Below are 23,575 nucleotides of genomic sequence, written 5' to 3'. Positions count from 1 at the left end.
CCTGTAAGGTGAGACTCAGTGGACATTTGTTGGACTGTGAGCTGAGGTGACTGCAGAAACCTGCACAGGTAGGTTTCACCCTGCTGATGTTGTTTGTTAAATGGAAGAGAACGTGTCCGTTATGGCCACACTTTCCCCTGCATTTCAACCTTTGTTATGTTTATAAGCCTGCTGTAGCGCCACCTACAGGGGAAAAATGGCATTCTGAAAGACGACCTCACTCTGGGGTTGAGATCTGTCTTCAGTTCCTGTTGCACAGAGTTGAGTTGCGGTAGATTATGTGCAACAGGTTGTCACTCCTACCAGACTTGAGCAACTAGAACAGCAGAAAAATCTAAAGAAAAAAAAACTCGACTCCAAAACACGAAGCAGAAAGGATGAAATGTGTAGCAAGACATTTTCTTTATTTCTGGGTAAAATAATTAATGCTGCAGATGTGTTGGAGGGTGATGTGTTCACATGATGAGGTCATTTCCTGTCAGTGTGTCTATATTAAAGTACTGCACAGTAAGAGTCCTCACATGTACTCGTACTATGTGTTAGTGTACTGATGGAAGGATGTCATCTGGAACACAAACCCACAAAATATAATGTGCGTGTGTGCGTGTGCTTGTGTGTGTGTGTGTGATAGAGATAGAGAGAGACAGTAAATGTGAAGATGGCATTAGCCAGCGGTCACTGGCTGGAGAAAGAGGTGAGGGGAGAAACTCCAAGTCCCAGGTGAGTCCTCTGACCTAAATATATATGCATAAATATAAATTATATAAAATATGAAATAAATACTTTGGTAAAGTTAGAGGTCCTTTGTCGTCATGGTTACAATAATTAACAGGCAATTAAGTTTATGGAGGAAACCTGATTAAAAGAAACAGGAAAAAAGCAGCAGTCTCACATTTTTATTTAGTGTTACACAACTTTTCCAGTCTTCTGTTGATCCTGTCCCAACGTTTTTGAGACGTGTTGCTGCCATCAAATTAAAAATGAACATATATTTTTAACGGTGAACGGTGGAGTGTGACTGACATTCCTGCATCAGTGTGCAGACGCTTTACATACACCCCCCTCTTCCCGTCACCTCCTCTTCCGTTACCTCCTCATACATACATTTCAGTATTCACCGGTAATTTTCAGGTGCTGCTCGTCAAAAGATGTATTATGTTGAGATCAGAGATCCCGTCACCTCCTCTTCCTGTTACCCTCTCTTCCATCACCTCCTCTTCCTGTCACCTCCTCTTCCCGTTACCTCCTCTTCCTGTTACCCTCTCTTCCATCACCTCCTCTTTCCGTCACCTCCTCTTCCCGTCACCGCCTCTTCCCCTTACCTCCTCTTCCTGTCACCGCCTCTTCCTGTTCCCTCCTCTTTCTGTTACCCTCTCTTCCATCACCTCCTCTTCCCGTCACCTCCTCTTCCCCTTACCTCCTCTTCCTGTCACCGCCTCTTCCTGTTCCCTCCTCTTTCTGTTACCCTCTCTTCCATCACCTCCTCTTCCCCTTACCTCCTCTTCCTGTCACCGCCTCTTCCCGTTCCCTCCTCTTTCTGTTACCCTCTCTTCCATCACCTCCTCTTCCCGTCACCTGTCTCCTCTTCCACAGACACGGCCACGCGTTAGCTGTGGCGGGAAATGTTGCCTTTGTCTTCGGAGGATCCGGCAGCATCGAGCAGGTGATGCTGCAGTTCGTTTTTCTCTCCGTGAGACATTTTGCTTTCAGCTGCAGTCCAACTGAAACGTGGAAGCTGGAGCTCCATGTTTCTGTTAACGTGTCTCTTCTGTTTGCTTCAGGACTCCCGTCCTGTTTACTTCAATGACTTCTACATGCTGACAGGTACAAATTAAAGTCGTACTCTGTGGAGGTTCGCTGGTGCTCTGGATGTTTTTTTAGAGTCATCCCATGTAAACATTGCGATTTAAAATGTATTCAAACATTTTATGAGACAGGAAATACATTGAACACGTTTTTTAGGGCTTAAGTTTACCCACAATGCAACTTGGTTGGAAGTAATGAATGAAAATAGAAATTAGTTTTCTACAGAGTGCCTTAAAATTCTGCCCCTAAAAACAACAAAAACAGTTTAAAAACAAGAAAAGTTCTCATTACTTGTAACTAAATATTTCCTATATTATTATTAAAAATAATTATATAATAATAATATCATCTGGAGAAAGCCAGGAGTCAGATGGTTTGGAATAATCCTCATGTTAATCATATAGGCTAATAATAATAATAATAATAATGATGATGATGATAATAATAATTGAATAATTTGAATATAAATGGTTGTTCTCTGTAGTTACTCCTGATGATGTGATGTGGGAGGAGATTCCTCAGAGTGGAGAAGTTCCCTCCACCAGACAAGGACACACTCTGTGGTAAGCTCCACAGCCCACTTCTAACACTTATCATACACCTATAATACATTTTAAAAATACTTATATTATAATACACAACATTTACTTATCATACACCTATAATACATTTTAAAAATACTTATATTATAATACACAACATTTACTTATCATACACCTATAATACATTTTAAATGTACTTGTATTATAATACACTTTGAATTTCAAAACCTGAAGCGGCTGAAGTTTATGATTTAAGACATGAGGCTCCAGAGATTCTTCTCTGAATGTGAATTAGTTTCATGTGAAGCATCGGTTCTTGTTCTGTTGAGACCCAGTTTCGGGTCCAGGTGTTGGTTCTGAGTGGGACCAGCAGGATGAACGGAGACTTTATTTTGTCCTCTCAGTGTCGTCAAAGGGAGACTGTATCTGTTTGGAGGAGCGTCCAGCCCTGATGCAGCTGAATGTCTCCCAGGGGTCCACAGCTTCGATATAGGTGAGCGTGTTGAACAGCAGGTGGTGCCCTTCAGCCCGCTTTGTGTTCATAGTTTCCTTTCATGAAGGTTAACAGTGCTGTGATGGAGTTTCCCTCCTCTAGTGTCTCTGACCTGGGAGTGTTTACCTGTCGGAGGTGTTTCCTTCCTCTAGTGTCTCTGACCTGGGAGTGTTTACCTGTCGGAGGTGTTTCCTTCCTCTAGTGTCTCTGACCTGGGAGTGTTTACCTGTCGGAGGTGTTTCCTTCCTCTAGTGTCTCTGACCTGGGAGTGTTTACCTGTCGGAGGTGTTTCCTTCCTCTAGTGTCTCTGACCTGGGAGTGTTTACCTGTCGGAGGTGTTTCCCTCAGAGCCCTCAGACACAGCTCTGCTGTCATTGGAGACAACATCTACGTCTACGGAGGCCTTCTGGGACAAAATCCAACAGACGACCTCATGGTCTTCAACACAGGTAAAACAAACAAACAAACAAACAGAGAAACAAATACGGTCATCAATACGTCAGTCAACATTTCTTTTTTAAGTGAAATAACTGGTGTTGGTTTGTAGAGATCAGATTTAGATCTTACTCTGTTTCAGTGTCCTTCACCTGGACGCCGGTCAGAACAGGTGGATCACCGCCTCCAGCCCTGTGAGACTTCTGTCTTCTTCTTAATAATGCAACTATATCATAGTTTCTGAAAAAGTAGTGACACTGTGTAAAATGTTTTTGTTTACATTTTACAGTTTCTCAACTCGGAAACGGGGTTGTAATTATTTGATTATTCTGTGTTTGAGACTCCTGTCTTCTTCTTAATAATATAATAATATAATGCTTCTGTGTGTGTGTGTGTGTGTGTGTGTGTGTGTGTGTGTGTAGCTGGGGTCAGAGTGCTACTCTGGTTGGTGATCAGATGTTCCTGGTTGGAGGTTTTGGAGCAGGAGGAGACTTCAGTAAACACCTGTATGTTCTCAGCACAGGTGAATGCTGATTCAGTACATCAGTGAATAATCTGTTCTGTTCCACTTCACCTGAACAAACTTCAGTCATCTGCATACAGGTGAAACAGGTAAACTGGTAAAACAAACAACAACAGGTAAAACAAACATTAGGTGAGATCAATGATTAAATGTGGGGAAGTTGTTTTACTTGTTACAAAGTTGAAGTGTTGAGTTTAAAATTGCAACATTAACTGAACTTCAACGTCACTTGAAACAACAGCGTATCAATAGAATAAAAATGATCAAATAAATAAAATAATTATTATTTGTAACTTTGGAGGACCTTTACTTCTAATGGTCAGAAAACTCCATATCTAACCGTTACGAGCAAGTTAGAGCAAATTGACGTAATAAATACAGTGAAATGAATAGTGTTGAAAAATAGATACAAAATAATTAAATGCGCTTCAGAAGAACTTTTTTCTGAATGTTATTTAAAACACTGGTAATACAGCCGTCAGTCCACTAGAGGACACTGTGCCGCTGTCGCATTCTGCCTGGTCAGAGCGTGAAAAGACCAAGCTGGTATGTTCGGGGTCAAAGAAGGAGGTCAAAGAAGGAGGTCATGTGAAGGAGGTGATTCAAAGTACAATAGGGACGACATCTTCGTGATGTGGATTTCTTCCCAAACTGAAGTGTGTGCTTTTTGGTGGCTAACCCAGAGACAGCCTACTGTTCACACCTGGGTGAGGTGAAACGTGACACTGACATGCCGAGCCGTGGTGGACTGACAGGTGTTTAGTTTTGTTGGTGTGATACCAGGTTGTATCTGCAGCTTCAGAAAGTTGAATTAAATGTTGAATTAAACAAACTGTGACATCAGACCGGTTCCACCTCTGATTAAGTATTTATTAGCCTCTGACCTCTGACCTTTGACCTCTGTGTTTGAAGAAAACCTACTGTGGCAGAAATTTGAGGTGAAAGGAGAATCACCTGCGGCCTGCAGCGGACACACACTGACTGCACACCATGACAAGGTACACACGTGCGCGCACACAACTTCATCTGCAGTTGAAGTTTTCTTTTGTTATAGTTGTAAAAATACAAATAATGTATGAATATATTATACCATATATTGATAAACAAGTTGCTACCCTCTGATATGACTCGTAACGTTTCTTGAATCAGTGGTCGTAATGGTAGAATAAAATACAGCACCTTAGTTGGTCAGGGTTCAGATTCAGGGAAAGATCAGGGTTTGGGTTTTGGTTAGAAGAGGGGACCTTCGTTGTCATGGTTACAAAGCCGGCCATGGTTGAAAGAAACCATGATTTTCGTTAATGTCTTAAGGTCCGATGTTTTGTGGACCACTCCATCCGCCCTGACCTCCTCCCTACGATTTTGTGACTTGTGTTATTGCACGTCCTCTTTTTTTCTGTCATATTTTTAATATTTGATATAGAATTTAATATTTGACAAATAAAATAAGGTAACGAATTATTTTTAAATTAGAAGACATGAAGAGTAGATGAGTAAAAGTAGTTTTAAAAAACAGAACAATGTTGTCTTCCTGTTTCCTGTGTTAAATGTAGGATATCTACCTGTTGGGTGGCAAAAGCACAAATGAGGATGGCATGGTGACATCATCCAATGAGATTCATAAACTCAGTATTGGTGAGTGAGATGCATTAAATTCACTCTGATGCATTATAAAGAACTTTAAGGGAGTTATTGTCTTTTCTTTAAAGGAGTTTTTGTCTTTTCTTTAAAGGAGTTATTCTCTTTTCTTTGTACTCTCCCATAATTCCCTCCAGGTAAGATGAAGTGGAAGGTCCCGCTGTATGTTGGGATTCCTCCGGCTCGTCGTCACGGACACACTGCCTTCATCCTCCACAGCCATGTCAGCAGGCCGCTCAATATTTAATTTTATTTATCTTCATCATCATTATTGTCATAAAATATGCTCTGTGTGTTTGTTTGATTGACAGCTGCATGTGTTCGGAGGGCAGAATGAAGAGCAGGACTTTAATGACCTGAAGGTTATGAAACTCATCAACCCGTCAGAGAGACAACCAGGTACACTGTGAACATGTACATTATTCTACTTGTGATTTTTCGAGCTGCTTTACCCAGCAGTAATAGAGCTACAGTGTAAAGTTTGTCCTGAAGGTGGCGCTAGAGGAGAGCTCAAAGGAAAAGACCAATGAATGAAATGAATTCAGAAAGGATTCAGACTCACTCACACTTTATTATTTTGTATATTTGTTTGAATGGATAAAATTGACTTTTTTTCCCCCAACAATCTCAACACTCAATAATTCACAATGACAAAGAGAAGATGTGCTTTTAGAATTTCTGAAAATGTATTGAACTGAAACGTTCACTGTAGTGTTCACTTTGTCATTATGGGTTATTGAGTGTAAATGAATAGAAAACTGACGGTTTTATCCCTTTAAAATGAAAATACAATAGAATAAAGTGAACGGGTACTTTTCTGAATACTTGTCAATATCTGGACAGTTAGTTTCGTTCACAAGAACAGTTTTAACCTGAAGGCCACGTATGTCGCTGCACTGTGATGTAAACATGACACGACTGTCTCCACAGTGATGAAGGAGATTCTGTCAGAGTTCGGTCTCCAGGGAGTGAGTCACAGGTCAGCAGCTGCTGCACACACCTAGTTCTGGTTCAGGTTTCTATCTGGTTCAGGTTTCCGTCATGCTCAGTTTGACTCTCACTCTCAGTTTGAACACTCTGGTTTCATTCTTGTTCTGACTGTTAACAGCTTCACTCCAACAAAGGTTCCCAACGTGCGCTATGAGCTGAGTGAGTCGACTCCATCCAGCCAGCAGAGGAACACTGCAGCTAATGCACAGGTGATGACACACACACACTCACAAAAAAACATACACATAGAAACATAGAGAAACACACACACACACACACACACACACACACACACACACACACACTGTGAAAGACAATCAGTGCAACAATCTAAGAATATTGTTCCTCAATGTAAAACTACAAAGAATTAGTGGATTTCATCATCTACGGTTCATAATATCATTAAAAGATTCAGAGAATCTGGAGAAATCTCTGAACACAAGGGACAAGGCTGGAAACTATTATTGGATGGTGGTGATCTTCGGCCCTCAGGCAGCACTGCATTAAAAACACACTATTCTGGAGTGGAAATCACTGCATGGGCTCAGGAACACTTCTGAAGACCATCGTCTGTGAACACAGTTCATCGCTGCGTCCACAAATGAAGGTTAAAACTCTCCAAAGAAGAAACCAGATAGAAACATGATCAGAAACACCGCCGCCTTCTCTGGACTGAGATCATTGAAGATGGACTGAGGTGAAGTGGAAAACTGTCCTGAGGTCTGATGGCTCACAATCTGAGATTCTGTTTGGAAATCATGGACACTGCATCCTCCAGGTTAAAGAGGAGAGGGACCATCCAGCTTGTTATCAGCGCTCAGTTATATTCCAACAGCATGGCTCCGTAGTAGAAGAGTCCGCTGATAAACTGGCCTCCTGCAGTCCAGACCTGTTAATCATTGAAAACATCTGGAGCATCATGACATGAAAAATACAACAAAGGAGACGCTGAACTGTTGAGCAGCTGAAATCATATATCAGCCAAGAACGGGACCACATTTCACTTTCAAAACTCCAGAAGCTGGTCTCCTCAGTTCCCAAATGTTTACGTTAACGTTGTTAAAAGGAGAGGTGATGCAGCTCAGTGGTGAACATGAACCTGGAACAACTTTATAGAGACGTGTTGTTGCCTTCAACTCAAAATGAGCATATATTCATATAAAACAAGATAAATGTTGTGTTTGGTCTATTTTCAACCAAATATGAGTTTAAGGGATTTTCAAATCATCACATTCTGTTTTTATCTACATTTTCCACAGTGTCACCACTATTTTAGAAACAGGGTTGTACATCATATTAGCAGTCCTGGTTGCTACGTACTAACACAGATAACCTTATTTCCTGCTGCAGGTGTCGGTCCACAGAGACTTCAGTGCAGTACGAGATCAGGCCATAAAAATGATCCAGACAGCCTTCAGTCTGCTGGACCAGGAGTTCCAGAAACTGGACCGGTACATGACCATGTTTCACATCTTTATATCAGATCACATGTTAATGCACAGAATATCGATGTGTCACCACCATTTGTAACTTCAGTAGAAAACGCATGGAGTCTCTGAAGAGATCACCATGGCAACAGATCAGATGCTCAACTCTGTTAGCATCGGTATATAAACGTTCACAAATCATTTTACTGTTGATTTTTTTTCCAGAGAGAAGTCAGAATTGTCCAAAGCTGCTGCTGCTCTGCAAAGAGACAAAGATGCTCATGAAGCTCACAGACAAACACAGCAACAGGTTTACTATTAATCTAATCTAATCTGATCTGATCCGATTTGATCTCATCTCATCAAATCAAATCGAATCTGGTCTGATCTGATCTGAATTTAAAAACAATAAAAAAAAAAAAAAAGGAATCTAGCCTAATATTATGTCATGTCATACATTTACCTAATCTGATATATATGTGTGTGTGTGTGTGTGTGTGTGTGTGTGCGCGTGCGTGCGTGCGTGTCAGGAGGTCCAGGAGATGCTCGACAGGCATCGTTCTCAGAATGAGGCGTGGCTTCGTGCACGAGCTGAAGAGAATGACCGAGAGAGGAGGGAACTCTGCAGACTGAGAGTACACACACACACACACACACACACACACATATACACACACACATACAAACACAAACACACACAGACACACACATACAGACACACACACAGACAGAAGACGTGACGTTGGGATGGTGTGCCGTCAGATGTGTGATGTCACATGTCCGTGTGATGTCTGTCCTCAGGAGGAGGGGCTACAGGGGCAGGAGAGACTGAAGGAGGAGCAGAACAGCATCCAGAAACGCAGCGAACACCTCCTGTCAATCATGCAGCAGTTCAAAGGGATGTGAGATGGACAGAGAGACAGACGGACAGACATAGACAGACAGGCAGACGGACAGACAGACAGACAGGCAGACAGACAGGAGGAACCTCTGTTCTACAACCTTCCCATGCTGCTCGGCTCCAGTGGTTTCCGAGGATCCTCCTGACCGCTGGCCGGGAGTCCAGGTGTGTTCAGTGTGTTCTCCTCCCAGAGGCAGCTGGAGGTCCCGGTACAAACCTCCCATAGAGGAACACAGAGCGCTTCGTGAGGCTGTAGAAATGAACATCTGGCTCACGAGAAAGATCGAAATGAAGAGAAGTGGTCGGTGGAGGAGGAAGTCATGTTTCATAAGATGGAGGATCTGCATGTGTTTTATGTTGATCAGGATTCACTTGTAACTCTGTTATTAATCTTTTATTGTTGATGAGTTCAGTGACACCCTGGAAGGATGAGATGTAAATATATTCATCTCTTATAAAGACGAGAAGGGCTGGTTACAGGTCAAAGATCTTCTCCTATCTCCTCCTCTGTCTCCTCCTCTGTCTCCTCCTCCTGTCTCCTTCTGTCGCCTCCTCCTGTCTCTTGCGCCTGTCTCCTCTTGTCCCCTTTTGTCTCCTCCTGCCTCCACCTGTCTCCAACTGTCTCCTGTCTCCTCTTGTCTCCTCCTCTGCCTCTTCCTGTCTCTTCCTGTCTCCTGCTCCTATCTCCTCCTCCTATCTCCTCCTCCCGTCTCCTCTTGTCTCCTCCTGCCTCCTCCCGTCTCCTCCTGTCTCCTCCTTTGTCTCCTCCTCTGTCGCATTCAACAGAAGGAATGATCACTTTTCTGCAGCGTAATGTGTCTGTCGGTGTGCTTGTATTTCCTCTCAGTTGCACTATTTGGCAGAGCGAGGTAGGGGCGGAGGGAGCGTCAGGGCTGCGGCAACCACACCGGAAGTGCGGCAATAAAACAAAATAAAAGCCTCATCTTAATATGTTATAATCCTGTTTTATAACCCATATTTCTACTTTTAAAAATGATATTTGTCGTAAATCTCATGCTACTTTTAAAATGAATGAATGTATAATACAATAGTTTACATTATCATGTGAATAAAAAGTTAATTATGAAGTTAAATATAAATAAATGAACAACTGAGGCACTCCAGAGGACGATCATTTAAAAAGCCTTTAATAACTTACGGCTGTTGGCTCACAGTAAATTAACAAACATTAAAGAAGGTTTATACCTTTTTAAAAATCAAAACGAATTTATATTTGGAGAATTTATACAATAGAATGACTGTAAAGTATCTTTTACACACCGTGTGTTTCAAAAGTAAAAGTTTTTACAGCGTCTCTGTCTCATTAAGCTGTGACAAAACGAGCCGTACATGCACTTTCTACCTCCCTGGAGAAGGTGGAGACAGGTGGAGGGAAGAGACAGGTGGATGGAGGAGACTGGAGGAGGGAGGAGACAGGTGGGGGGAGGAGACAGGTGGAGGACTAGACAGGTGAAGGGAGGAGACACAGGTGGAGGGAGGAGAAAGGAGGAGGGAGAAGACAGGTGGAGGAGCAGACAGGAGGGAGGAGAAAGGAGGAGGGAGAAGACAGGTGGAGGAGCAGACAGGAGGGAGGAGACACAGGTGGAGGAGTAGACAGATGGAGGAGCAGACAGGTGGATGGAGGAGACAGGTAGAGGGAGGAGACAGGGGGAGGGAGGAGACACCTGGTTATAAACCATTAAACATTATATTTTCACTGTAACAGACTGAACTAACAGTTTTAAAACGTTCTCCTTATCTGGATGGAGAAAACCAGATGATTTCAGTAGATATTCCTGATGTTAAACTTTAAAGGAAGTAGCTGACACAGCTTCCTCCTCTTCTTTCATAAAGTTTCATTTATTTTGTTACGAAGATTGTTATCGATCGTCTCCTCGCAGACACACGTGCTTTTATTTTGAAAGGCCGGACCGGACAGGTGTAGTCTCGTCGCGTGCAGCTTAACAAGTAGTGGCTAGATGTTCGTGGAGTGTCTGTGGTTCCTGTGAAGTCGGAACTGGTTCCGTGGACGGACAGCTGTAGGCCAGAACGCGCCTCGAACCTCCTCTTTTAAAAATAAAAAACGGTCCGACAGAACCCGACGCTCACCTGTCCACTCGCGAGCCCGTCTTCCTGCAGGTAAACAAGAGAAAACACACTGAGTGTTCGTTTTGTTGGTGGTGATCTCCCGCCGAGGGGGAGGGGCGGGGGAGGCAGCAGACAGCCGGAGACCTGAGACCCAGTCTGACTGTCTGTCTGTCTGTCCCCCCATCTCCACCCCCACCCCAATCTGGACCTGTAAATAATAAAACACAGAGATTAACATGGCTGATTGTTATAATTATACATTATTATATATTATTTCAATACAGTCAGTTAGATGATGTTCACACTGATCCACTGACACCAGATCAGAACCAGCCGAGCATACATGGTGTAGACGGACACCAGAACAGAACCGGCCCAGCAGGTGCAGACTGAAGGTGTGGTTCTAGTAGGTGTGGTTACAGTGGGTGTGGTTATTGTGGGTGTGGTTACAGTAGGTGTGGTTATTATGGGTGTGGTTACAGTAGATGTGGTTATTGTGGGTGTGGTTACAGTAGGTGTTCGTTATTGTGGGTGTGGTTACAGTAGGTGTGGTTATTGTGTGTGTGGTTACAGTGGGTGTGGTTATTGTGGGTGTGGTTACAGTAGGTGTGTAGATAACAGTAGATAATAGGTTATAGATAACAGATTATAGATCATATATTATAGATAAAAAAATAACAGCTAATAGGTTATATATAATCGATTATGTATTATAGATAATAGATAACAGATAATAGGTTATAGATAATAGATAATAGATTATATATTATAGATAATAGATAACAGATAATAGGTTATAGATAATAGATAATATCCTCCTCACAGCCTCAACCCATCAATAATGAAACAGTCATGTTCAGGACATTAAACCTTCAGAACCATCATCTGAACTGACTGTGATCTGTTCATCCACCAACAAACCACATCAGTTTCGTTTGTATGTGTTTTCATGTTTCACTTTGAAATATAAGATTCAGTGTTATAATATCTAAAGAAATATGTCAGATATTCAGAGTAAGGCCGAGAAAGGTGCCAGTGAGCAGGGCAGTCAGCCTCTGACTGGTTGTTGGGCCAATACCTACACTGATGTACTGTGTCCTCCTCCGTCAGATTAAAAAGAGACTCGGGTTGAATAATGCAGCCTGCAGTCAGAGTTCAGGGCAGAACACACCACTGTCACCCAGAGGGGCTGTAGAGTCCAAAGCCATCAGACACCTTCACTGTCTCAGCAGACAGCACTCTGACGCCCCCTGCTGTTCACAACCAGGAACAGGGATAAGATTATTACGGGTGTAAATACATATAATTATGTTTGTGTAAATACATATAATTATTATGTTTGTATAAATACATATAATTATTATGTGTGTATAGTATGTATAGATAATAGATTATTATTAGACTTAGTTCACTGATCAGAACCAGAACACTGTGGATCTGATGTAGGCCAGAACCAGAACATTGTGGATCTGATGGAGACTATAACCAGAACCACTGATTCTGTCTTCGTATTCACTAAATGTTTTCTGACTGTTTTCAGGGTTTCCGGCTGTTTCTGTAAATATGATGAAGAAAAAAAATCCACACAAGTGAGTGAAGACACTGTATGTCTCTTTGTGTCTCTTTATGTCTTACATATGTCTCATTGTGTCTAATTGTGTCTCATTGTGTCTCTTTGTGTCTCATTATGTCTCTTTATCTATCATTGTGTCTCTTTGTGTCTCTTTATGTATCATTGTGTCTCATTGTCCCTGGTTCCCCTTTAGGATGTCTAACAGATATATAAGTACAGATGGTTCTTCTCTGTCTCCATATAGAAAACATAAGAGCAGTCTGGGCCCGACCTCTAAAGTTCTGACCCAACCTCGACGCAACATCGTGGGCTGCAGGATCCAACATGTGTGGAAGGACGGAGCCGGACACGTGGTCTGGAAAGGAACTGTGCTGGACCAGGTAACCAGGGGCAACCAACTCCAGCTGACACCAAACCTGTTGTCACATGTTGATCCACTGTCCAATCATATGACGGCTCACTCTGTCTGTGGACACCTGCACTGATCTGAGTCAGCACTCATGTTCTGGTCCATCAGTCTGGTACTGGGGAACTGGACTGATCCTCAACAGGATGGGTTCACACTCACACTTTACCTCAGGAGCACACACACACACACACACACACACACACACACACACACACACACACACACACACACACACTAACACAAAAACATATCTATATATTTACATATACACACACACATACACACTAACACATATATATATATATATATTTACATATACACACACATACATACTAACACAAAAACATATCTATATATTTACATATACACACACACATACACACTAACACATATATATATATATATATTTACATATACACACACATACACACTAACACAAAAACATATCTATATATTTACATATACACACACACATACACACTAACACATATATATATATATATATATTTACATATACACACACACAAACACACTAACACATATATCTATATATTTACATATATACATATACACCAACACATATATATCTATACATTTACATATACACACACACTAACATATATATCTAGATATTTAAATATATACCCATATATATATAATCACATACACATACACACACATCCATTCTAGACGTATACGAGCATCATTAATTAATCGTGTCATCAGTCTTTCTGTCTCCTGCAACGTTTCCCTTCATGACCTGCAGCTTCCTGCTGCTTTCTGTCTAATACTGTTTATTTTAAATATTTTCTGTGATTCATATTTTCCATTTTTAACCTGTGTCCTCCCGTCCATCCTGATTGTCCAGGTGCCCGTCAACCCGTCTCTCTACCTGATCAAGTACGATGGCTTTGACTGTGTTTATGGTCTGGAGCTCCATCAGGATGAGAGGGTTCAGGGCCTGGAGGTGCTGCCGGACCGCCGAGGTGAGTCCTCAGCTAGTATTCAGTTTATTATATGTTCATGTTGGTACCACCGCCATCCCTTTAAACATGGCAGCATGACATGCTAATGTTTTACACATATATGTATCATAGTATACGATAACAACTCGCTAACATGTTGCAGGTTAGTTACTTGTCAAGGTTTAGTTTATTTATAAATTAACACTAACATTTAGCATAGCGTAACATGTTAATGTTTGTATACTAATAACATTTACGTTTGTGAGGCGTTCACGTCTACGGTTAGCATACTTAGAGGAGCAGTTAGCACAGACAGCTGAAACTTAAACCTCTTAATTCAGATCTTCTTTCAGGTGAAACAAGAACTCTCTTCTACTTTGTTTTCTAGTAATTTTATTTGTGGCTGCTAACCTGCTAACATTTAGCTAATGCTGACACAGCAAAGTGACGTGAACTGAAGCGTTTCCTCCGCAGCGAAGTCCCGTCTGGCGGACGTCCATCTGGCAGACACCATGATCGGGAAGGCGGTGGAGCACATGTTTGAGACGGAGGAGGGTCCGAAGGAGGAGTGGAGGGGGATGGTTCTGGCCCGGGCCCCCATCATGACCACCTGGTTCTACATCACCTACGAGAAGGACCCGGTCCTCTACATGTACCAGCTGCTGGACGACTACAAGGAGGGAGACCTGCGTGTCATGGCCGACTCCAGTTAGTTCTCCATTTCTTTTGAACGGAGAGTTTTATGATGTGATAGCTTGGAGGTTACTACTGTTAGAAATGGAACTGTTTCAATCACTTCAACACATCACGTAATCAAATGTAATAAGTTAGATTAACTTATTGCATTTGATTACTTGGTTATTTTTCTCACAGATGGTAACTAGTTTGTGTGAATTTTGCAGCAGAACTTTAACTTTAATTCAGACTTCTTCAGAACACCTTAAATTGAGTTTTATTTTTAAAGAAAATAACTTTTCATATTTTTGAATTTACTTTGGTATTATTCGAGGACGTGGTTGTTCAGAGCTGCGTGCGCTGTTTTGATTGGCAGACGAGAGGCGGAGCGAATTCAGATAAGAGAACCAATCAGAAACCAGGATGAAGGTGTCTATACGTAGAGCGACGTGTCCTGCGCCGCGAGAAGATGCAAAGCAACAGAATACTTTTTTATTCTAAATATGAACATTTTACAAAGTATATATATTTTATGATCTCTGACTATAACTGTAATTTAATTACATATTTTTATTGTAACTGTGGCCACATTTACTTTGTGTTACTCCCCAACACGCGATCTGAACACTGTTTGTTAAATAGTATATTTTGTGTCTTTCATCAAACATCTGCTTTAATTCTGTCTGTCGGTACGGACCCGGTAGAGCAGAGGACATGTCCGTAGCAGCCAGTGCTAACGTCCGTCCTACTGTGTCTCCGTAGACGACGGTGTCCCGGTGGAGCGGGAGCCCGGCGAGGTGGTGGACAGCCTGGTGGGGAAACAGGTGGAGTACGCCAAGGAGGACGGCGGCAAACGAACAGGCATGGTCATCCACCAGGTGGAAGCCAAGCCCTCCGTCTACTTCATCAAGTTCGACGACGACTTCCTCATTTACGTGTACGATCTGGTGAAGACTTCGTAAGACTCTGGACGTCCTGAGGCCTGGCCGCGGGACGGGAGACAAAACGCAGCACATGTTGAGACATCTGAAGCACTTGTTCCTCAGACCATCACAGACTGTAGAAACGAGGACAGGAGAGGCAGCTCTGGTCTCTGGGAATCATCGAGAAGGAAAACAAACATCTTCTTTAAAGCCTTAAGACAGAAACAAAGAACTGTCCATGCTTTTATTTGACCTTGAACGAATCTTTGAGGTCCTTTGATACTTTTGTGAATGAATCCGAGGTGTCTGAAAAATAGAAAAGATTTTGAAGGAAACCAGAAGGAGGTTTTGTGATGTGACTTTCTAAACAGAACCGGATGCGTAGGATCCAGCTGATTACTGAATACGTCATCGAACAGATCAGCAGGAGCCACGTCTTTACAAAGGGAAGGAAATGTGCTCATTGTGATCGCAGAACATTTCTGGATTGGTGAATTCGACTTGGACTGAAACATGTGAGACACGATCAGACTCCCCTTGAAGACATGTGGCCCGGAGACGAGGGAGGACGCCGCTGCATTTAAAATGAGCAAATCAGAAAAAGAGTTGAGGAAGAGGAGGATTGTTAAAGTGGAACTTTTACTCCCACGATGAAGAAGCAGCTGGTGTTTGGTGGTAATCACTTCTGTTTCTGTCACGTCAAATGTATGGAAATCCATTTCTGCTAAACAAAGACCAATAATGATGAATAGTTATGCAATGATAAAAAAACAGAAATACTCACATATTTGACTTTATGTTTAGTCCTAATGTTGACTGAAGTAAACCTCAGAATTTATGAATTAATGAGTCAAACATTTTACTTCTATCATGTTTTAAGTCAATTAATTTTATTTATTTATTACATCACTGTTTAATTCTGAGTATTTTGCCTCAGTAAGTCTTTATATCCACTTTTATCATAACTTATAAACAGGGTCATGTCTCATAATTCTGACAAATGTGGTTTTCCATTCTTAACATGTGATCTATTTTTTTTCTCAGTGTAAATAGGCTTCCATAAACAGAAAATTAGCTGGTCCCAGTTTACCACAGAAACATCCCAGTTTACCACTGAAACGTCTCAGTTTACTAAAACGTCCCAGTTTACCACTGAAACGTCCCAGTTGGACAGAACAACCCTTTAACCAGCCGGATGGTTTGGTCTCATCTCTGGAAGAAGGACGAACATAAATATGAAGAATATCTTTGTAAATGTCCAGAAACCTGAGCGACTGATTGTTGGTGACTGAAGTTCTTCACCATCATGAGTCAGAGACAGATTTTAAAAAGACATGCTGGTTTTACACCTTTCTTCTTTCTCTCGTCCTGTTGTGACGATCTTTGATGTTAAAGATGAGCGGACACCTTCTTTGGATTTATACTGTGTTGTCTTTTCTAAGTGGTCAGTGAATACTAATGGGACGGACAACCGAACTGAAACCTGGCTAAAGCCTTTCTGTCCTTCGACCGTTTGTTTTAAAACCTGGTTACAGAAGGAGGACGAACTCCTGGACGCACCGATGGTCAGAGAGCGGGAGGCGTGGCTTAATTCTCCTAAAATCCTGCGGGACAGACCAGAAGAAGAGTCTCTGGACAGTTTGTGAGCTTGTTGGACGTTAAAGTCTCCAGAACTTCGACTGTGTGGTGAAACAGTCAGGTGTCTGTCTCCAAGACACCTGTGAGACACTTTGTCAAGAAGCCTGTCAGTGGTTCACTTCCACGTTAAATTATAACTCAGACAGAAATATACCAACACAAAAGGTCCCAGACTGCTGGAGGGGACGGTCAGGTGTCCTTCTGGACATCCGAAGAGGCGCTGGTTTGTGTCCATGAGATGACGCGGTCTGTCCCTCAGCATGAATGCAGTAAGACAGGACACGGTCTGTCCCTCAGCATGTATGCAGTAAGACAGGACGCGGTCTGTCCCTCAGCATGATTGCAGTAAGACAGGACACGGTCTGTCCCTCAGCATGAATGCAGTAAGACAGGACGCGGTCTGTCCCTCAGCATGATTGCAGTAAGACAGGACACGGTCTGTCCCTCAGCATGAATGCAGTAAGACAGGACGCGGTCTGTCCCTCAGCATGAATGCAGTAAGACAGAACGCGGTCTGTCCCTCAACGTGAATGCAGTAAGACAGAACGCAGTCTGTCCCTCAGTATGTATGCAGTAAGACAGGAGACGTCCTGTGTTGGTTAAAGAGATTAAAACACAGTGAAGGGTTATACTTCCTGTTTCATTAATGTACTTTTTATATTTTCTGTGGATTTACTTCAGACTGACTGAGACATCTGTCCTCTGACTGAGACATCTGTCCAACGTCCACCATGATGGCAGCCAGGTGACAGTTTCCTGAATTTAAATTCTGTTTTGGGAGTTTTCGGCACTTATTTTGACTCTTTTTCCTCCCAAACAAATACAAATTAAAATTAAAAAAAGAAACCAGTAAAAGGTTTTCGGGCTATTTTTTTATGTCTTTAACCAATCAGATGCTTTGGCTGAATAGACCTACAGAACACAGTCACGTATGTAAAACCTTCAGTGTGTGTACTTCCTGTGATGTACTTAGTTGCCGGGCATATTACAAAGCTTATTATAACCACTCTTAAAAAGAAAAGAGGGACTCTGAGATCTGCAGGTCTCTTGTGCCCTTTGTGGAGTGAGACAGTCCTCTGTGGAGTGAGACGGTCCTTTGTGGAGTGAGAGAGTGAGGCGGTCCTCTGTGGAGTGAGACAGTGAGACAGTCCTCTGTGGAATGAGACAGTCAATATAAGAATCTATGAAATATTCTGAGTTTATTTGCACTGAAACTATCTTTTCGAGTATCTTACTAATAAATGGAAGGTTGGATATTTGGCCTGTAGCTGGTCAACGCGTTGACATCGAGGTTGAGTTTCTTTAGTAACGGTTTCACAACAGCTTTTTAAGGCATCTGGGAAAATGCCGTTTTGAAGAGATCTGTTTATAATCTGAAGGACATGACTTGAAATGCTGTTGAATACCTGCTTAAAAAACGCTGCTGGTATCGGGTCAATACAGGAAGTGGAGGAGTTACACCCAGTGACAGTCTTACAAAGCTCAGTTCATGGGATGGAGGGGAATGTTTCCATGGTTGCATCTGTGTTACAAGATTTTTGGAGTTCATCTGTGTTAAGATAAGCAGCAACACTGGCTCTGATTGAAATGCCTTCGTCTCTGAAGGACAGTGCCAGTCCTCTTTCATCAAGGACTCTCTTTTGAACCAGAATCTCCCTTTTAGTCTTTGGCGTGGTTACAATCACATCATCAAATATGCACTGATGGTCAGAGGTACTGAAACATGATCCATGTGTAACCCTCTTGTTATCACCAAGTCCAGGGTTTTACCCTGCTGGTGGGCGGCTTCCTTTACATGTTGGGTCAGTTCAAAGCTGTCAAGTAAATTCATCAGCTCTATAGCTTTGTGGTCGTTCTTGTTATTTACATGAATATTAAAGTCTCCATTCAGAATGAACCTGTCATATCTGGTGACACCTGGTGAGATCAACTCTGAGAGTTCCTGCAGAAATAATGCCGAGTACGTTGGTGGCCGATAAACTGTGATGATCAGTACTGTTGATTTACCTTTCAGCTCAAGAGCAAGCTGTTCAAATGATGTAAATTCACCTCGGTCGATGTCATTACACCCAAACTGTGGTGAAGATGACTGCGATCCTCCTCCTCTCTTGTTTTGTCTGACTGACTGATAGAATTCATAGTTAGGAGGAGAAGCCTCTGTCAGTGCTGCTTCACCAGTAGTGTTGTTCAGCCATGTTTCAAATATACAGTTCAAACTCGTATTAATTATTAGATCATTAACCAGAAAAGATTTCTTGACATCAAGATGTGACATTGAAAAGAGCTCATTTCAACTGCAGGGACTCTGAGACAGGAGAGGAGGCCGGTTGTGGCTGAACATGACTGAAACAGGTACCAGATGGTCTGTGATTATGATGAGTGCGACCGGCTGTTTAAAATCACCGGTATGTTGGAAGAAGTAGCATCTGAATCCTTTCTGTCATAAGATGGGCGGGTGATGTTCCCGTTTCTTGTGTCTGATAAGGTCGAAATTTCATTAAGCTTCTGTGTTGCAATTTTAACCAACTCCTTGATAGGTAATGGGTGGAGGGAGGGGTGTAGGCTGTCTGCCTGTAAGAGGGGAATGGGGGGGAGGAGTGGTGTGTGCTGCCATGGTTGTTACTCCGTCCTGTGGGTGCTTCGTGGGGGGAGAGATCAAGCTGTCCTTTGCCCTTATCTTGTTTTGGTCAGGCACTCCGAGGGCACGACGTAGGTCGGCGCCAAGGAGTCTGGATCCAGTGAAGTTCAGATGAACACCATCAGGTTGAAACACTGTTCACAGCTCCAGAAAGGGTTCAAATTGTCGATAAAACGTATCCCAAGCTGAGGCATGATGATGTCAGCACGTATTCAGGATCAGGAGTCGACTGGATGATTCATTTCTCTTTCACATCTCTTTCGCAGGATGTCAGAAGAACCTGTGTGGATCAGAACCCTCAGACTTCTTGGACGAGTCCAGAGGATAACTGGGAGTAGCTCCGTTAACTCCTCAACAGTTGTGTTATCCAAGCACAGATTTTAGGTCGTAGCAATTTCAACATGCTTGGTTATGGCGCCCCCTATCAGAATACTGCTGCTTCCTGTGTGACTGTACCCATGTCTCTTCTGGCTCTCCAACCAGCAGTGATTTGTTTTTCCTGCTTCGATGAGCCTTATTGCTGGTAATGTAATGTCCAGTTTCCACATACTTAGTGTTATCACATTCACTGTGAGTCAGTGGCTCGTCCCTGTTGTTCAGGGAGAGTTCCAGTGGTGGAGGGAGCGTTGGAGCTGTTCCTCATCATCACACTGAGCCCTGACTGGAGTTGATGTTTTGGGCCTCGCTCCGGTACGATGTGTCACCAGGGCGGCACGGTGGTGCAGTGGTTAGCATTGTCGCCTCACAGCAAAAAGGTTCTGGGTTCAAATCCGGTCCTGGGCCTTTCTATGCGGAGTTTGCATGTTCTGCCTGTGCTTGCGTGGGTTCTCTCCGGGTTCTCCGGCTTCCTCCCATCACCCAAAAAACATGCACCTTAGGTTAGTTGGCGCCGCGGTCGTGGCAGCCTGTTGATGCAGCTCCCCCTCGGGATGCTGCTGTAGCGAAAGAATTTCCCCTTGGGGATTAATAGAGTACAATAAAATAAAAATAAAACAGCTGCAGCAGCCTTGGCTGCTAACCCAGAGTTTCGGACAAAGTCAGAATAAGTCCTGGGAGCCGGCCCAGCTTCTCCAGAGACATGAGGATGTGTCCAGTCAGCCAGGTCTGTGGCAGGAAGCTCCAACTATAAAAACCTGTCTTCGTTTTGTATGTCGGCTGCTACGAGCTGATGAATCGCTCCCTCTCAAGTATGTGATGCATCTTGTCATGCAGTCGTTTACATTCCATCCGGCGTACCGGTTCTGTGTTTCCTTCAGTGTCAGCCGGCTCGTCTCAGCTCCACTCAACACGAAAAAATGATTCAAAATCCTGTTGGTAGCGAGAAAAGTTTCTCTCCCCCTGTGCTTGATAATAACTCTTAGAAGCAATATTTTAAAACTAGCAGATTGGACAAAAAACGCAAAGCAGAGCTGAAGACAACATGTCTGCACTGCAGCGCTGCCGGAAATTTCTTTTCTTTTATACAGAATATAATGGTCCACTTGCTCTGTGGATTCACTATCAATTCTCAAACACCACAATAATAATCAAGACACGTCTGTCTGTAAGTACTTATGCGAGATTTTACCGGTTTACACCTTGATTAACTCTGTAATTCCTGATAACAGCACTATCAGTCACTTCTCACTGGTTCTTTTCCTCAAATTCCAGGATGGAGTGAAGACCAGGACTCCGTCTGAGGACGGCGTCTGACCCGCAGGGAGGAATCCTCTCTGGATGCCGGCCTCTGTTCTCCAACTGAGTCCAGGATCAAACGTCCATCTTGCCGACGCCAAACTGTTGTGGAAATGATGTGTTTCACAATGATACAACAAGCTCTCGTTTGTCAATGTAACAAAACAAGATGATATAAGAGCTGATATAAGAATCAATAAGAATCAATAAGAATCATTAAGAAATATTCTGATGATGATCACCAAGAATTACTAAGTATTAATAAGAATTATTAAGAAGTACAGAGTCAATCTATTTCATGTGAAGGGACAGACTCGTGCACACAGAGCCTTCATGGAGTCTGACAGAACTTACAGATACAGACACGCATTCATAGGAAACATGTAGTGAAAACAGAGCAGGAGGACATCTTCCACCGTGACATGGAATGTTTCCCTCTTCACTAGACAGCTAAGCTCCTCCTACACTAGTAGAAGGGCTGGAGGTCAGCTGGAAAATTACTGGCAATCATAATAGCACGTAGGTTATTAAATACATAAGGTAATGTTTCATTTTGCTCTGACAATGGTCCTCTGCGGAGTGAGACATTCCTCTGTGGAGTGAGACAGTTCTCTGTGGAGTGAGATGGTCTTCTGTGGAGTGAGACAGTGAGACAGTCTTCTGTGGGGTGATACAGTCCTCTGCGGAGGGAGATGGTCCTCTGTGGAGTGAGACAGTCTTCTGTGGGGTGAGACAGTCCTCTGCGGAGTGAGACTGTGATACATTCCTCTGTGGAGTGAGATGGTCCTCTGTGGAGTGAGACGGTCCTCTGTGGAGTGAGACACTTCTCTGTGGAGTGAGACAGTCCTCTGTGGAGTGAGACAGTGAGACAGTTCTCTGTGGAGTGAGACGGTTCTCTGTGGAGTGAGACAGCGAAACAGTTCTCTGTGGAGTGAGACGGTTCTCTGTGGAGTGAGACTGGAGACTGTCCAGATTTAACACGGCTTTGACTCAAGTCATAATATAACTAAGTGTGTGTGTGTGTGGGTGTGTGGGTGTGTGGGTGGGCGGGGGGGGTCGTAGTAACCACGTAAGAGTTTGATCTTGTGAGAAGTTTATTGTGTTGAAGGAAAATAATAAATACAGAAATACAGAAAATAATCACATTATTAATTATCCAAATCCAATTTATGTAAGTTATTAGTATATATTTACATTCACAGTGAGAGTTAATATGATTATTATTAATATAATACATAATATTATTATTATTATTATTGTTAATATATATTACTAACATATAATAATCATATTTTACTTTGTAACTTTATTTATTTTACAGCTAGTTCCATTCATCCTCCTCCATCTTTCACTTTTTATTTTTACTCCTGAAATATTTGTTCTTAAGAAACAACAAATGTGTAACACAAACAACAAAAAACAACAACAAACAAAATTCCCCCCTGCCCCTCCCCCTCCACACACACACACACACATACACACACACACACACACACACACACACACACACACACACACACACACACACACTCTCTCTCTCTCTCTTTTCCAGAACAGCCACCTTGTTGTCTGAAGTTTGAAATGAGAGGGGCCTCTTCCTCCAGCCCTCCTCATCTCCTCAACTGTCGAGTTCATTTCACGTGTCAAGGTGCCCTCAGGAAGTCATACAGGAAATGAAGAGAGTTTTACTTTCAAAATAAAATATGTTGCTTTTAAAGCAGTAATATCTGTGGAAGTTTCTCTCCCTGTGAGACGACTTCATAATTTCAGGACATATAAACTACTTTAATCTCAACTATCTAAAAAGATAATTTTTTTATTTATTTTGTACCGACTGTGATCGTGTTGTCGTGACGATGACTGAAACTTGTCCTGTTTACATCCCAGTGGAGGAGACATGTTGTCTTCATCAGTCTTCTCTGAGGTTACAGTTTTATTTCTAATGACCACAGATGGTTAAGGTCAGTATGTTTTGACAGTGACGTTGATATTCTGTCTAATAATCTGCTCAGTATTATTAAACTGTGGTTTCTGATGTGATTCATTTGTGTAACAGTTGGATTCTGGGATCTGTAGATAAAACATCACATCAGGAGGGATCTCGGAGTAGAGCCACTATTCCTTCACATCAAAAGGAGTCAGCTGAGGTGGTTCAGCATCTGATCAGGATCCTCTTGGCCCCTCCCACTGGAGGTTTTCCAGCACGCCCACCTGGAAGGAGACCTTGGGGAAGACCC

At 42.6% G+C, this 23,575-nt stretch overlaps 2 protein-coding genes across 3 annotated transcripts; both read left to right on the top strand.

The window, feature by feature from the left end:
• Positions 1–45: 45 nt before the first annotated feature.
• Positions 46–8,764, top strand: LOC138210072 (rab9 effector protein with kelch motifs). Its single transcript, XM_069169003.1, has 19 exons — positions 46–68; positions 632–720; positions 1,594–1,663; positions 1,782–1,824; positions 2,291–2,369; positions 2,753–2,841; positions 3,144–3,290; positions 3,419–3,470; positions 3,699–3,799; positions 4,712–4,797; positions 5,353–5,434; positions 5,575–5,660; positions 5,749–5,836; positions 6,368–6,416; positions 6,546–6,636; positions 7,778–7,878; positions 8,080–8,164; positions 8,385–8,489; positions 8,656–8,764. The coding sequence occupies exons 2-19, from the start codon at positions 659–661 to the stop codon at positions 8,758–8,760; spliced, it is 1,521 nt and encodes a 506-aa protein (XP_069025104.1). The 5' UTR covers positions 46–68; positions 632–658; the 3' UTR covers positions 8,761–8,764.
• Positions 8,765–8,884: 120 nt separating this feature from the next.
• On the top strand, positions 8,885–19,560 carry LOC138210074 (spindlin-Z-like). Of its 2 annotated transcripts, none has more exons than XM_069169007.1 (6): positions 8,885–8,920; positions 12,384–12,432; positions 12,661–12,796; positions 13,694–13,811; positions 14,265–14,498; positions 15,228–19,560. In XM_069169007.1, the coding sequence occupies exons 2-6, from the start codon at positions 12,407–12,409 to the stop codon at positions 15,425–15,427; spliced, it is 714 nt and encodes a 237-aa protein (XP_069025108.1). In that variant the 5' UTR covers positions 8,885–8,920; positions 12,384–12,406; the 3' UTR covers positions 15,428–19,560. The 2 variants fall into 2 exon arrangements, with proteins under 2 accessions (XP_069025108.1, XP_069025107.1); XM_069169006.1 differs by lacking the exon at positions 8,885–8,920 and adding an exon at positions 10,739–10,894.
• The last annotated feature ends 4,015 nt before the right edge of the window (positions 19,561–23,575 follow it).

The sequence above is a fragment of the Embiotoca jacksoni genome, unplaced genomic scaffold, assembly GCF_022577435.1.
Source record: "Embiotoca jacksoni isolate LCO1_2020_lvr unplaced genomic scaffold, fEmbJac1.0.p SCAF_42, whole genome shotgun sequence".
In the NCBI taxonomy this organism is placed as follows: Eukaryota; Metazoa; Chordata; class Actinopteri; family Embiotocidae; genus Embiotoca; species Embiotoca jacksoni.
The sequence above is the reverse complement of the archived record's forward strand: the minus strand, read 5'-3'. Positions and strand labels throughout refer to the sequence as shown.

Excerpts from the sequence above, each read along its gene's own strand:
- LOC138210072 (XM_069169003.1), top strand. The coding sequence starts at position 659 with ATGGCATTAGCCAGCGGTCACTGGCTGGAGAAAGAGGTGAGGGGAGAA. Across the intron at positions 5,661-5,748 it reads CCTTCATCCTCCACAGCCAT|CTGCATGTGTTCGGAGGGCA; the intron begins GTCAGCAGGCCG and ends TTTGATTGACAG. Across the intron at positions 8,165-8,384 it reads ACAGACAAACACAGCAACAG|GAGGTCCAGGAGATGCTCGA; the intron begins GTTTACTATTAA and ends CGTGCGTGTCAG.
- LOC138210074 (XM_069169007.1), top strand. The coding sequence starts at position 12,407 with ATGATGAAGAAAAAAAATCCACACAA. Across the intron at positions 12,797-13,693 it reads AAGGAACTGTGCTGGACCAG|GTGCCCGTCAACCCGTCTCT; the intron begins GTAACCAGGGGC and ends CTGATTGTCCAG. Across the intron at positions 13,812-14,264 it reads GGTGCTGCCGGACCGCCGAG|CGAAGTCCCGTCTGGCGGAC; the intron begins GTGAGTCCTCAG and ends TTTCCTCCGCAG.